Raw genomic sequence first — 13908 nt, 5'->3', positions numbered from 1 at the left:
TGGATGGTAGGACCAGGATGTGGCAAAAATCCTTCCCGAAGCCTAGCGGTCATTATTTTGAATGTCATCCCCACTATGCCTCGTGTTTGAGTGTGCGATGTTTTGATTTTGTCGTCTGAATTAAAAAGAATAAATGGCGAGCGATTAAGGCATATCTACGGACGCCCATACTTTGGTGGCCACTGGAAGTCAGCGGCGCGGACTGCCCCGAGGGCGGGAAAGGGTGGTCCCTGGGTCAGCCCGAAGCACCTGACATGAGGGCGGGGACCCCGAAATGCACACGAAGTCCGGAACCGGTCTTTGATTTTCATTCGCCCTGGTCTCGGTTCCCTTTCGTACTGAAAGCTCGTGCCTCCAGGGAGGGGAAACTGGAGACAGGGTCTTCGGGCCCTGGGCAGACCCTCTGTGCCGCTACAAACCGTTCGGGCCTGAGGCTGTCGGGTCCTCCCCCAGGCACCTGCGGACCCTCCCTCGCCTGGCTTTTCCCGTCTGCTCATGGCGAGATTCTGGGTCTGCGTAGCCGGTGCTGGCTTCTTTCTTGCATTTCTGGTTTTGCATTCGAGTTTTTGTGGCTCTCCAGTGAGTTGGGTAGTGAGGAAATGACTGTTGGGTGTGCGGAGGGCCCTGTTGGGAGGCGTCGCCACGGTCGTGGAATGGAGGTGGCAGGCCCTGGTTCCCTCAGTAGCTTGTCTCAAAGCCTGCACCTGGATCCGAACTGCCTTGACTCTTTGAGTTTAAAAATTTGTATATGTTACATCGCCATTTTCCTCTTTCCCAACTCCTACTACACCCTCAAATAATTTGCAGGCTTGTATTGTGGTCGTGTTGGTCTTCAGGCATCTAAGCTCATTTCTTTGGAATTATTTCAGTCCAGCAAACTTCTAGTTGTCAAGGCATGCTTAACAATAAGCCCTGTTCGCCCCCGCCCCCGCCCTTTTTTTGTTCTTACCTAGAGGGTAAACTAAATCTGAATTGTCTGATTTTGTTTAAGGTTTTGAGGAACTTTACTTTTGCAGTTTCCTGGAGAACTGAGAAAATTCTTTACCGGCTGGATGTGGGTTGGCCTAAGCACCCAGAATATTTTACCGGAACAACATTTTGTGTTGCAGTTGACTCCCTCAATGGATTGGTTTACATAGGTCAAGTAAGTAACAGAGAGATTTAAAAAATTATGAACACAAAGGAAACAACAGCCTTCCTGTCTTGCTGTAGTAACTGACCATATGCGTTTATATCATGCTAATTGTGCAATTTATTTTTGAGTTGGTTTCAAGTATTTTGGTTACGAATGTGAAAGATATGTTAGATTTTGAAAGTGATTTTTGAAACATTAGTAATATTCTCAGTTATTTTTTTTCTTCGCCAAGATACAGATTACCTTTCCTTAAAACTGATCCTAAGAAGTTATTTTTTGTATACCTTCAGAGAGGGGATAACATCCCAAAGATATTAGTGTTCACAGAGGATGGATATTTACTACGAGCCTGGAATTATACAGTTGACACACCTCATGGTATATTTGCAGCCAGTACTCTATATGAACAATCCGTCTGGATCACGGATGTAGGAAGTGGTATGTATAGTAATATCTATTAAATTATCTTACTGGAAATCGCATCTTTGCACATGTCCTTGTTTGTATTGTTTAAAATCAGACTTGCTGAATCTAATTGTAATTTCTTTAACGATTCATGAAATCACATGTTTTTAACAAACTTTATATTGTACTTATGTGGAATTAAGAAATTTGACAAGGGCCGGCCGCGGTGGCTCACGCCTGTAATCCTAGCACTTTGGGAGGCCGAGGCGGGCGGATCACGAGGTCAGGAGATCGAGACCATCCTGGCCAACATGGTGAAACCCCGTCTCTACTAAAAATACAAAAAAAAAAATTAGTCGGGCGTGATGGCGGGCGTCTTTAGTCCCAGCTACTCGGAGAGGCTGAGGCAGGAGAATGGCGTGAACCCGGGAGGCGGAGCTTGCAGTGAGCCGAGATCGCGCCACTGCACTCCAGCCTGGGTGACAGAGCGAGACTCCGTCAAAAAAAAAAAAAAAAAAAAAGAAAGAAAGAAGGAAAGAAATTTGACAAGGAGCCTGTTAATATGATCTTTCCTTGAACTTGTCTAGGGACTTCTCTTTAAAGCATCAGTTGCTCTTCTCAGATTAAATAACTCTTAAACTGAAGCCAAATAAAGTGGCAGTCTCTAAAAGCAATGACTGGAATCCTCGACTCTTATTTTCCTTTTCCAATTCTCTTTCTTAAAAGATTGTGAAATCGTAACTGCTTTGTTGCTCAAAGTGCAAAGATTGCAGAAACTGGTGTTAATGTTTCTGAAATTCTACTGACTGAAGCATGTCTGAAATCTTCTTGCCATCAAATATTTTTAGTAGAAAAATCTGAAAAATGAAGTGAGCACAACTGAATGTGCAGCTATGGAGAAAGTTTTCAGAGAAACAATTCACCTGTGGCTGTAGCTTAAGACAAGGCAATACCTGAGATATCCTAGCATTACCCTAGGAATTCAGGAAGAAATGGGATTATAAAAACATTATTTCTAGTATTCCTTGGCCCAGTTATGTTCTTGAATTGAGGGACATCCTGGTTCTACAGTCCTGGCTGATTCAGATACCATTTTTTAGAGATAATGAGTTCTCAGTTTCTGTAAGTAGGGCCATTATCACAGCTGTTCTCAGAACCCATAAGATTTCTGGGCCTCAGCTGATGGCCCATTTATTTCATGCTGTGTTTTACATAGTACGATTCTGGTTCAACCAAAAAAAATCTATAGATTATCACTGAGTGAATTGTTAATACTGTAATGAGAGTCTGTTTTCACTTTTTTCCTGAAGATCCACTGTTAAAGACCGTTACTTTGAGTTCATTTTATTCATGTGATTTTTAAAAATAAGACTTCCTTGATTCCCAGAAATAAAAAGAGCACAGACGATCTCTTCATTTTTTCCATTACAGCTAATTTTCTACCCAGAGATCTGAAGACAGTTTTATGTTCCTATTTCCCAAAGGAATAAAGTTCCTCTACTGAAAAATATGGCTACAAATTAGCCTTTTTTTTTTTTTTGAGAAAATTTTTTATTGGTAGTCTTTTTTGCTAGTTTTTAGAAAGTTGGAGGCTTATGTGTTTTTTATTGCTATAAACTTTAGCTCAACTGTCCAAAAGTATAATAGTAAATAAATTATTTGACATAGAATTGTAATGCAAGCTGATTCACTTTCTTTCTGGTAAGCTCAATGTATCCAGTTTGTCTTTTGAGTACCTATCAGTTAATTTGGCATATGTACCTTCAAATTGATTTCTGTTCACTGCTTTATGATATTCCCTTATTAATAGTCTGCTGTATGCTCTTGCTTGTGAGATAATTTTAACTTAAAGAAATTTTAACGTGAGAAAATAAGATAACTCATGATTTACAAAGATTATTTTCTTCTTAGCAAACAAAAGTTGAGGGGTTGAATTTTGAATGTCTCCACAAGGTGAAAATGCAGTTAAAAAAAAAAATCTGTACCATAGAGAACGTTTTTGTTGACTTACTGAAATTTAAGATCTGTATGTGAGTGATTGAAATAACAGTTTCAAATATAAGTTGTTCCCTTTACATTTTCTTCTTGATTTCCTTTCATAAGCAATGCTTATTCAAGGTCATAAGATTAAAAAAGAAAATGGTGCACCAATACTTTGTTAACATTCTGAGTTTCCTGTATAATGAGTCAATTATGGGGATGTTATTTGAATTTAGAATCCACTTATTTTGGACTAATGGAAATTTTAATTCGTGATCAAATTTGGCTGTAATTTATGAAGAAGCTATAGTGCTTGTCAATTATACGTAATTTCCTAAGCCTATCAACTATTCGTTACTGTTTACTTCTATCAAATTTTTGCTCTTAGCTTACTTGAAAAATCTGAATGTTTGTATAGTGGTTTTATTTGTGAGATGTACATATCTATCTTTATAGGATTCTTTGGTCATACTGTTAAAAAATACAGTTCTTTTGGTGATCTTGTTCAAGTCTTGGGTACTCCAGGCAAAAAAGGCACTGGTTTGAATCCTTTGCAGTTTGATAACCCAGCAGAATTATATGTAGAGGACACAGGAGATATTTACATTGTGGATGGAGATGGAGGATTGAATAACAGATTGATCAAACTGTCCCAAGGTACATGACTTAATTGTTTATGGTATTATAAAAATATTATAAATTGATTTTAATTTGTTCGATACTTGGTATAATGTTTTAAGTGTTGTGTATGAAGCGGTGTGTAAAGAGCTAAGTGTATTACTACGAGAAAACTGAAAAACAGATGGGTATGATTGCCCACAATAAATGATCCTGATAACAGGCCCACTTATTCTTCACCAAAGGCCAGGAGATTCCTCCAAAAGTAACTGGCAACAGTATGAGAATTTCTGGTGGGCTCAGGAGATAAGTGTGTATCCTATTCAATTAAGCATGTAGAAATTAGAAACCTAGAATCCCAGAGTCAAGTATCCTACAGGCTGATTAATCAGCAAGCATTTTATTGAGTGCCCTTTCTGTGTCCTCTCCAGTATCAGGAGGTGCAGATCTATTATGTATGGAACAATGAAATGTAGTCTATGATGTTGATTCTTAAAGCAAAATGGACTTAGGAGGAGAAACTAAATTGCCTGGAGAAGTAGAACAAGATGTCATGAAGGAAGTAGTTATTGAACTAAACTGGTTTTGGTGGGAGGAGAAGGGAGGGTGGATGGAACATTCATGGAGGGTTTATCATGCATGGTCTACAGGCATTTATTAGCAGGAAAGAAGGTGAAGATGCACTTTTTCAGCAGCAGAAAATACAATTTGGGATGTTTTTGAAGTCTTATTTGAGGATTATTAAAGCCATGTTTTTGCCTATAACATTTTTGAGGTTTTCTTAGTAGGAAAGTGATCTTACAGCAGCAGGTTTCATAACACATTCTCTTAGGATCTATTACAAGTGAGCTCTGTCATTTGGAGGCTGTGTAGTCAATTTATCATTTAGTAACTGAATTTGGTTGATAACAGTTAAAAGGGAAGTATAGGGTAAGGATAAAGCAAGAATCCAAAAAATTCAATGAAAGAAACAACAAAATCTAGGAGACAGATTGAATATGGGTGTATTAGTTTCCTGTGGTTGCCATAACAAATTGCCACAAACTGCGTGGCTTTAAACAACATAAATTTATTCTCACAGTTTTGGAATCCAGAAGTCAGAAATCTGGTAGACTGTGCTCACTCTAAAAGTCCTGCCTTGCCGCTTCTAGTTTCTGGTGGCTCAAGCATTCCTTGGCTCGTGGCAGCATAACTCTGACGTCTGTCTCCATATTCACATGGCGGCCCCTTCTTCTCTGTGTGTTTTTGTGCCTCCAGTCTTTCCCTTCTTTCTCTTAATAAGGATTTAGGGCCCACCCTAAATCCAGGATGATCTCATGAGATCCCTAATTTAATTTTACCTGCAAAAACTATTTCCAAATAGCATCACATTCCCAGGTATCAGAAGTTAGGACTTGGACATCTTTTTAAAGGACCACAGTTGAACCCACCATAGTGGGTAATAAAGGAGATAGGTGGTAAAATCATAATGTGAATTTTTAAGGTCTGTGGAATACTAATATCAAGTAACAGATAAGTTGGGAAGGGGAACCAGTTTTAGGGAAAGGATGGCATAAACCCTAAACAATGATTTTGAAGCAGTCATGAAAAATTCAAGTGGAGATAATAATTAAAGAAGTAGATTAATTCCCTAAAGCAGAGAAGGAACTTTAAAAAAAAAATTGTAAGAAATGGACAAATGGACGTATAGACAGGAAAGCTGAGAAGGCATAGTCAAGTGAACCAGCGGTGTAATTAAATAGTTCTTTGTAACCTGTTTCATAAAATATGCAAATGCATGAGACATTCTATATGTTGCTCTGACTATATATTTTTACCATTTATAGATTTCATGATCCTTTGGCTGCATGGAGAAAATGGGACAGGGCCTGCTAAGTTCAACATACCTCACAGTGTTACACTTGATTCAGCTGGTCGGGTAAAAATACAGTGTCATTGTGGCTGGGACTGTGTGTCTGAATATGTTTGTGCGTGTATATGTGTGTGTGTGTGTGTGTGTCTGGGCATGTATATATAGATTGTGGTATACATGTGTGTCTGGGTATGTGGATACATGTGTGTTAGTGGGTGTGTCTGGGTAATTACTGAGGGGCTGGGTGTGCACACATACTTTCTTACAAATGTTTGGGTCCTATAGTGAGGGGGTTCCCCAAATATTTAGTAATGAGCAAAATGGATTTCCTGTACCATTTAAAAGGATAGAAGGAACAAATAATGGATCTGAACGTAAAGTTACCTGAAAGAAAAAGTTGCCCTCTTACTGGGAAAACTCCACTAAAAGTGTTTGAATGTCTTTTCACTTCTCAAGAAAAAAATGTGCTGATCTAAAGTGGAGTGGGAGAGGTTAACCTCGGAAGTTTGAAAAAGAGCCACCTAGGCTAACTCTTGTTCTCACTAGCTCCACATTGTTTAGGGAACAGAAAGTTTTAGCCAACAAATTTCAATCAATTTCTCTCTTTTCTACCCTATTCACTACTATCTCTTTTGCCTTTACTCAACTTCTAAGCATAGAGCTCACTTCTTTGAGGTTACATTTTCACAACGAAACCCCCACCAAAAAATTTGTGTATTAGTTTCTCCTCCTCTTTTCCTATAGCAGCCTGTACTTCCTATCATAGTAACTATCATGCTATATTATAATCATTTGTCTGTTTCCCCTAATAGATGTTAGGCTGTTGAGAGTGCTTACTGAATCTCTTTTGCTTTATTTCTTCGTGCCTAGTACATAGTAGTCATATTTATTTATTAAATGACTAAATGTCTTGACACACAATGGATGCATTAAGCTACTTGCCTTCATACCATTAGGCATTTAATCCATTTCTACTTCCGATTCAGTGCTCAGCAAACAAACTTCTAATTATGACTTGGCTTCCTAATCATAATTGATTGACAAAAATGAGAATGTTTTGATCATTAAATCTTCTGATCTGCCATAAGATGTTAATCAACCATGTGAACTTTGTAGGTAAATTGGGAACTGGAAAGTTTGAATTAAGCTTTTGCACATTATCCTCCTTAGCTTGGGTGACTCGTTGTGTGCTAAGAAAAAAAATCAAATTTCAGAGCATGCGAGACCTCGACCCAGGTAAATTCATCGTGGTGAGGAATACCCTTCTGAAAGGCCTTGGAAATCATCTGATGGGGGTACTCTGGCATTCCTGAGTGATAAAGAGTGTCAGTTATACACAATTGTGTTTTATAACAATAGCAATTCTGTTCTGAGCATTTTACATAATTAGCTCATTTAATCATCACCACAACCCTATATGAAAGGTTAGTCACTTCCAGACTTCTTGTTATGTGTTAAACAGGAGTTCCCATAATCAAAATTCATTGAGTGTTGAGCAGGAAAGATGACGCTAACAATCTAAAGTATCATCCTAGTGTGTAAACTATGCTTCTTCCTTGGTCATTTGTCCGGGATACTAATCTCAAAATCTTTAAGAAAACCCATCTTTACTAAAGGATCATAGATCAGGAAAAGACCTTGAGAAATTGCTTTATTTTGGCATCAACAACCTTTCTTAAGTGGTGTAGTGAGTTGTGATTTGTTTCTGATTGGAGATGAATTCAATGGCTACCAAAATTCACACACATTGATGAAGCTGTAGCCAGGGTTACCTGTGAAGAAATAATCTCTCAGTCTACAAACCCAAGAAATCCAAAGGACCAAAAGCAGGGAGGTGGAAGTAAAGAGGACTGACCCACTCCCAGTCCATTCTTTCATACCTCTCTACAACCCTGGCCACAAGTCATCAAAAACCATTTCCCTTTATGCTTTAAGCTGCATTCATGTAGCCATGAAATGTCATTTAGAATGCATCTCGCTTCTTGTCTTATAACAAGTTCCTTAATAACCCATTACAGCCTATAACAAACCTAAATTAAACCTATTACTGTTCTTTATATGTTGCTAAAATATCTCAGGCTTCTTCTTTAGTTGGCTCAGCACTCTGTACATACCTTGGTAATAGCAGGTATGGGTTTAATGATACTGCAGTATGAATGAATACCTCACATCCTACTGTCTTGAGCTCTTGAGAAGTAAAGCTGCTTTTCTTTGTCATGTTGCCTGGCCCAGGAGCTGACAAGCCAGTAGTACTCATTGAAAAATGAATGCTTGTTAGAGGAATGAATGAATGTTGTCGCTTTTCATTATCTACTGATCCCCTGCATTATGGTAGAGTACTCCAGCTTTTTAGTTATTCACACATTTAGAACAGTAGACAGAGTATTGTAAGCTTTGGGTTAAGACAGCTTTGGGTTGTGCCTCTCCCATTTGTAAGCTCACTTCAGAGATGGCAGCCTTTCTGAACTTTAGTTGTTCCTCATCTGAAAATGGGACTTATACTGCCTTCTTCGGAATCCTCTTAAGTGAGATAATGTATGTGAAACTAATGAAAATAAACATTCTTTTCCCTTTTTTCTTCTCATATTATGGATATTTTTCAATTGACATTTTTGTGTGTTTCTCAGGTGTGGGTTGCTGACCGAGGAAATAAAAGAATCCAAGTATTTGATAAAGACACTGGGGAGTGGTTAGGAGCATGGAATAATTGTTTCACAGAAGAGGGACCTTCTTCAGTCAGGTAATTGTTTCATTTTATTGCAAAATGCTTGTTTTAGTTAGTGTATGTGTCTCACTTCCTCTGAATAGCTAGCTGAAAGTTTAAAATATTTATTGTTAATTTTGAATTAGGGGAAAATAGAAATATACAGAGGAATTTGATATCCGAGATTTTCAGATGCCAGATAAAGTGAAAACAAGAAATAACATATGCTAGACCTCTCCTCTAGCCTTTACTTGGTAAATGTTTAAACACAGGACAAAAATCAAACCCAGCCTAACATCAATTCTTCATTAATTTCATTTTGTGGACTATGATATTGATACTTTTAAAAAATTTAAGCTAATCTTTGGCTTTGCTTACCATCATGGACATCTTATTCCCTCATAAACAGAATTAGATCAAATTAAAATTCTTCTTAAAAGAATCATTCAGCAAGTAGGTGCCTACTGTTGTTTGGCACAGTAGGGGATTAAAATGTTGAAAAAAAATACCCTTATGTTTTTTCACAGACATTTATTATGTTAAATGTCTTTCTTCTTAGGTTTACTCCTGATGGGAAGTACTTGATTGTGGCCCAGCTGAATCTTAGCAGGCTCTCAGTTGTAGCAGCACCCCCAGTGGGAAGCATTGGGGAGTGTTCTGTGATCAGCACAATCCAACTAGCAGATCAAGCTTTGCCACATCTCCTAGAAGTCGACAGAAAGACTGGAGCAGTCTATGTGGCAGAAATTGGAGCAAAACAAGTACAAAAATATGTCCCTTTGAATAGCTATGTTCCTTCATTTGGTTCGTAATGTTTCTTTCCTGGGAATATTTCAAGTGGCAGTTCAGATTCTCAAATTCACTAAGTGCTTAAAAATGATGTTCAAGCACAATAATTTATTTTTCTAGTATAAAAGATCTAGTATCAGAAAGATTTGTTTTTATGTCATTAAGAATCTTATCTTTTGTTGCCCTCTTGGGACTTAGTTTTATTTGTAAGTGCATAAGGATATTTTAATGAAAGGAATGTAACTATAAAATGGGGTTGGGAAGAGGGACTAAGGTCGTAAGCTCATTATTTGCCCTGGTAGACTGATTCTCCCTGGGTAAAGAAAATGGGAATAAAAATGAGCTTGCAGGATAATTTATTAAATTTCATGTGAAGAACTCCAGACCTCCAGATTGTGCAACTAACATAAAATGAGCTGCTTGAGAAATTGTAAGTAAGATGAACTATTGGTTAATTTGAGTACCCACAGAGTGCTGTGTCTTGATGACTTAAAAATGAAGAAGCAGGATTGCCTTTTGAGTAGCTTATAGTCCAGTGGGGAGACAAGTGGGCAAACAATCACAACACAGCAAAAGCGACCTTGGAGCTTAGCGGAACTTTTGGAGTAGGAGCGCTGCATTTGACTGAGGGAATCACGGACACTTCGCCGAAGTGAATTTGAGCTCAGGCTTGAAAACTGAGGGGAGCTTACCAAGGGACAAGGAGGAGAGAACAATAATTTCCAAGTAAAGAAGGTATAAAAAGTTAGAAACGTACTGTAAACTTTGATAGGCTTTTAGGCTTTTTTTAAAGCCCAACTTGGCTTTTGTCCATTACCTGTAAGATATTTAACATCAGTCAGCCTTTAAATGTAGGAATAAAATGGCTGACATCTAAGCACTTTACTAAAAGAGGTTTTTACAAATAACTAAGGATTGTAGAGCTTCCTTCTCTTTTTTTTTCTTTTTCTTTCTTTCTTTTTTGTTTTTCATGAACTCAACTTATTCCTAACATTTGTCTACCTCAAAGAAATTTCAAGATTATTTAGATAACATAGAAATGTGCCAAATCCTTTGAGCTGTTAAGATGGATAATTTCCTGCTTTCCTCCTTCTACATCTTCTCCTCCCACTCCCTCCTTTGGTCTGAATATTGGCTTCCCAATTAAGACCTTTTTTTTTTTCAGTTTGTTTTAACTTATTATAGGTTTTAGAGGAACTTTGCCATTTTATAATCTTTCAAATCATTCTTCCTCCTTCCTCACCTCAGCTTCCTGCTTTTCCCAGTGTTTTACTGTAAATTGTGTACCATATGCCAAATCTTGAGCTGACTTTGCTCTTCACCTGTTATGGCTGGAGTATTTTCCAGACCTGAAGGGACTCACACTTGTTTTGATACTTGGATCACATCTCCGTGAGGTTAGGAAGGTGTATCTACCAACAGGAAGCCCTGTACTCTGTATTCCAAGGCTATTGATAAATGTGTTTGTGCCACCGATCAGACTGTATGACCTTAAACAAGTCACCTTAGTTTTCAGTGAATTGGGAACATCATTGTCTCCTCTTTCATGAATGCTGTGAGAATCAGATGTGCAACAGATACAGACTTGCCCTTTGAAATCTATACCTCTGGATACATTGGAGGCATTTGATTAACAAAGGCCCTTCTAAATGTGCTATTTATCTCACAATAACTATCAATCAGATTTGCCTTAATTTTGTGTTTATAGCATTTATCACAACGTAGCCTCATAGACTTTATGCAGATTAATATGGTCAATTGATTTGGATAAAAGAAAAGTAATTTCAGGGTTTGTTTTTAAGCCAGGACAAGAAATACAAATGCCTCTTTGAAGCAATTTAGGCTAAACTGATTCTGAAATTTCAAATGTTTTATTTTACTTTGTTTTATTAAGCCAGGACAAGAAGTGCAAATGTCTCTTTGAAGCAATTTAGGCTAGGTAAACCGATTTTGCCATTTCAAAATGTTTTATTTTACTTTGTTTTATATCAGAGTCTTATAAAACCGGCTGCAAATATTTCTGAATATCTTTGTAAAAGTGTTTATTAGTGTACCTGTGATTACAGTACTTCACTTTTTTCCTTTGGATTAATTGGTTAAATGAATGAGAAATGTGTTATGTTTTTTACTAAAAAGTATAAATTAAAATTTTGGAAAGAAAAGGCAATATTATCTGGCTCCCCAATTAAAGTTTGATTTTATTGTCACAAAAGCAGTCTGTAACTTTTTATTCCTTTAAAGAATTTCAACAATTATGAAATCACAAGTTGATGCTGAAAGAATATCCCACTTGTCACACATACAGGTTATAAGCTGATGTGCATAAATAAGACTAGAAGTTGCTTAGAACATTTAAAGGATGTAGCTTGTTTTGAGGTGGTGGGAGGGTACAACTGACAGTAATAACTAGTTAATTATCTACATTTCTGCATTAAAAGTGGAACATCTTTATACTTCTACTTTTTAGGTCTATTTTTTGAGTAGGGGAGGGGAGAAAGTGTTCTAAATTAGAAAACCAAAGGCTATATAGATTTAGCTCTATCTTTCCTTACCTGTACCATCAGATTAGGTCTTTCAAGTGGAATATTTATCGATCAGAGAAAACTTGGATGAAATCTGATGGCGAACAAAGATTTACCACGAATTTTTTTTTTTTTTTTTTTTTGAGATGGAGTCTCGCTCAGTCGCCCAGGCTGGAGTGCAGTGGCGTGATCTCGGCTCACTGCAAGCTCTGCCTCCCGGGTTCACACCATTCTCCTGCCTCAGCCTCCTGAGTAGCTGGGACTACAGGCACCCGCCACCAAGCCCGGCTAATTTTTTTTTTTTTTTGTATTTTTAGTGGAGATGGGGTTTCACCGTGTTAGCCAGGATGGTCTTGATCTTCTGACCTGGTGATCCGCCCGCCTCGGCCTCCCAAAGTGCTAGGATTATGTTCTTAGGTCACTTAGCGGATTAAAAGACTGCTTCAAGCAATGTAGTGTAAGGCTAAGGCAGTAAAGTCCTAATTTGTTTTGCCTTTGCTGGTTTTAAGCACTTTTGCATTTGAAAACAGGACAGATTGGATAGTCAGCACTAAAATGGAAACTCTCAAATTTTTGCTTTTTAGGCTTACCAAAATAAATGAGAGTTTTTAAAAGTCCTAAATGTATTACTTTGATTTGTATTCTCTGCTATATATTTTCAGCAACAATAAAAAAATCAAAATAATCAGCTGTATTGATTCAGTAAAAAGTTTTGAGACAACAAACATATAAAGGCAGTCAGGCAAGTGTCCTCTGCTCTAATAGTTCCCTACCTGGTTGGGAAAATAAGCTACTTAAACCTTGTCTTAGGGTTAGGAGATACCATTTTTGGCACTTGCGTTACGTTACATTCTTGATACACAAGAGGTCAGTAGCGTTCTGCTTATAAGCATTTCTTGAACTCAAACATGGGCTAAGCTTCATACTTTGGTGTTTTTTTTTAATTGAAGCTACAGTGTTCACCATACTTCCATTGTTTTTCTTTTTTCCACAACTTGCTTACATCTTGAGGAAATTGGCTTATGGATGAAACATTTTCCAAGCATTGTTGGAAATTTTTTACTGGTTAATTGGACTTGTCCACAATTAAAAAGAAAAGTTTAAACCTTTTCAGTAATTCAGACTAACAGCCAGAAGTGAATTAACTTATTTTAAACGAAGGTGAAACTATAATCTGAATGTGTGAGTTTAGTACAATAAAGAATGAATTTGTGTTAGTGGGGAATTATTCTTTTTTCTCCCTAGTAGATGTTTTTGGTTGTCGTTGTTGTTTAAAAAAAAAAAAAAAATTTCACCTTGTGGTTGCTACTTTACAAATAAGAAAAATAAGTTTTTTATAAAGACTCTTAAGTCATTTCTTCATCAGCTACTCCTATGGAATCCATGAGTTTATAAATTAATCCTCTAAACACTAAATGACATGTAGATACTCCTTTTGTGTATAAAAATTGAACAGAATTTGTGCAATGAAAACACTACTTAAAATTTATTTTCTCCATTGTAAACAATGAAGTAATACGATTTAATTCTGCTTCTATGTAATTCATAAATAAAAAACTGTAACACATAAAACAACCTTGTCCTACATGAGTTATATTTAAATAAATTAATTTAAATTTAAATTAATTTAATAGATTAATTTAAATTTAAATTAATTTAATAGATTAATTTAAATTTAAATTAATTTAATAGATTAATTTAAATTTAAATTAATTTAATAGATTAATTTGCATGAGTCACAACAAATTGACATTATAAACTTGCTTCTCAATTTTCAGCCACTTTATCAAAGGAAGAAATTTTAGTGGCATGGTGCAGATTCTCAGATTTGTTCCTAATGAGAACTGGTTACTACAATATATGTTAGAAATTTTTTTTTTACAATAGGACATTTATATACAAA

General features: G+C 36.8%; 1 protein-coding gene across 1 annotated transcript; it reads left to right on the top strand.

Moving 5' to 3' along the window:
- The first annotated feature begins 169 nt into the window (after window positions 1-169).
- NHLRC3 (NHL repeat containing 3) lies at window positions 170-11690 on the top strand. The gene is made up of 7 exons (XM_003270302.3): window positions 170-579; window positions 992-1144; window positions 1426-1573; window positions 3977-4177; window positions 5965-6056; window positions 8618-8730; window positions 9254-11690. Exons 1-7 carry the CDS (start codon window positions 496-498, stop codon window positions 9504-9506), a joined length of 1044 nt encoding a protein of 347 aa, XP_003270350.1. The 5' UTR covers window positions 170-495; the 3' UTR covers window positions 9507-11690.
- The last annotated feature ends 2218 nt before the right edge of the window (window positions 11691-13908 follow it).

Source organism: Nomascus leucogenys, chromosome 9 (genome assembly GCF_006542625.1).
Source record: "Nomascus leucogenys isolate Asia chromosome 9, Asia_NLE_v1, whole genome shotgun sequence".
Taxonomy (NCBI): domain Eukaryota; kingdom Metazoa; phylum Chordata; class Mammalia; order Primates; family Hylobatidae; genus Nomascus; species Nomascus leucogenys.
The sequence above is the reverse complement of the archived record's forward strand: the minus strand, read 5'-3'. Positions and strand labels throughout refer to the sequence as shown.

Coding starts and splice junctions, on each gene's coding strand:
- NHLRC3 (XM_003270302.3), top strand. CDS start 496: ATGGCGAGATTCTGGGTCTGCGTAGCCGGTGCTGGCTTCTTTCTTGCA. Junction 580..991: donor CGAGTTTTTGTGGCTCTCCA/GTGAGTTGGGTA, acceptor ATTTTGTTTAAG/GTTTTGAGGAACTTTACTTT. Junction 1,145..1,425: donor GATTGGTTTACATAGGTCAA/GTAAGTAACAGA, acceptor GTATACCTTCAG/AGAGGGGATAACATCCCAAA.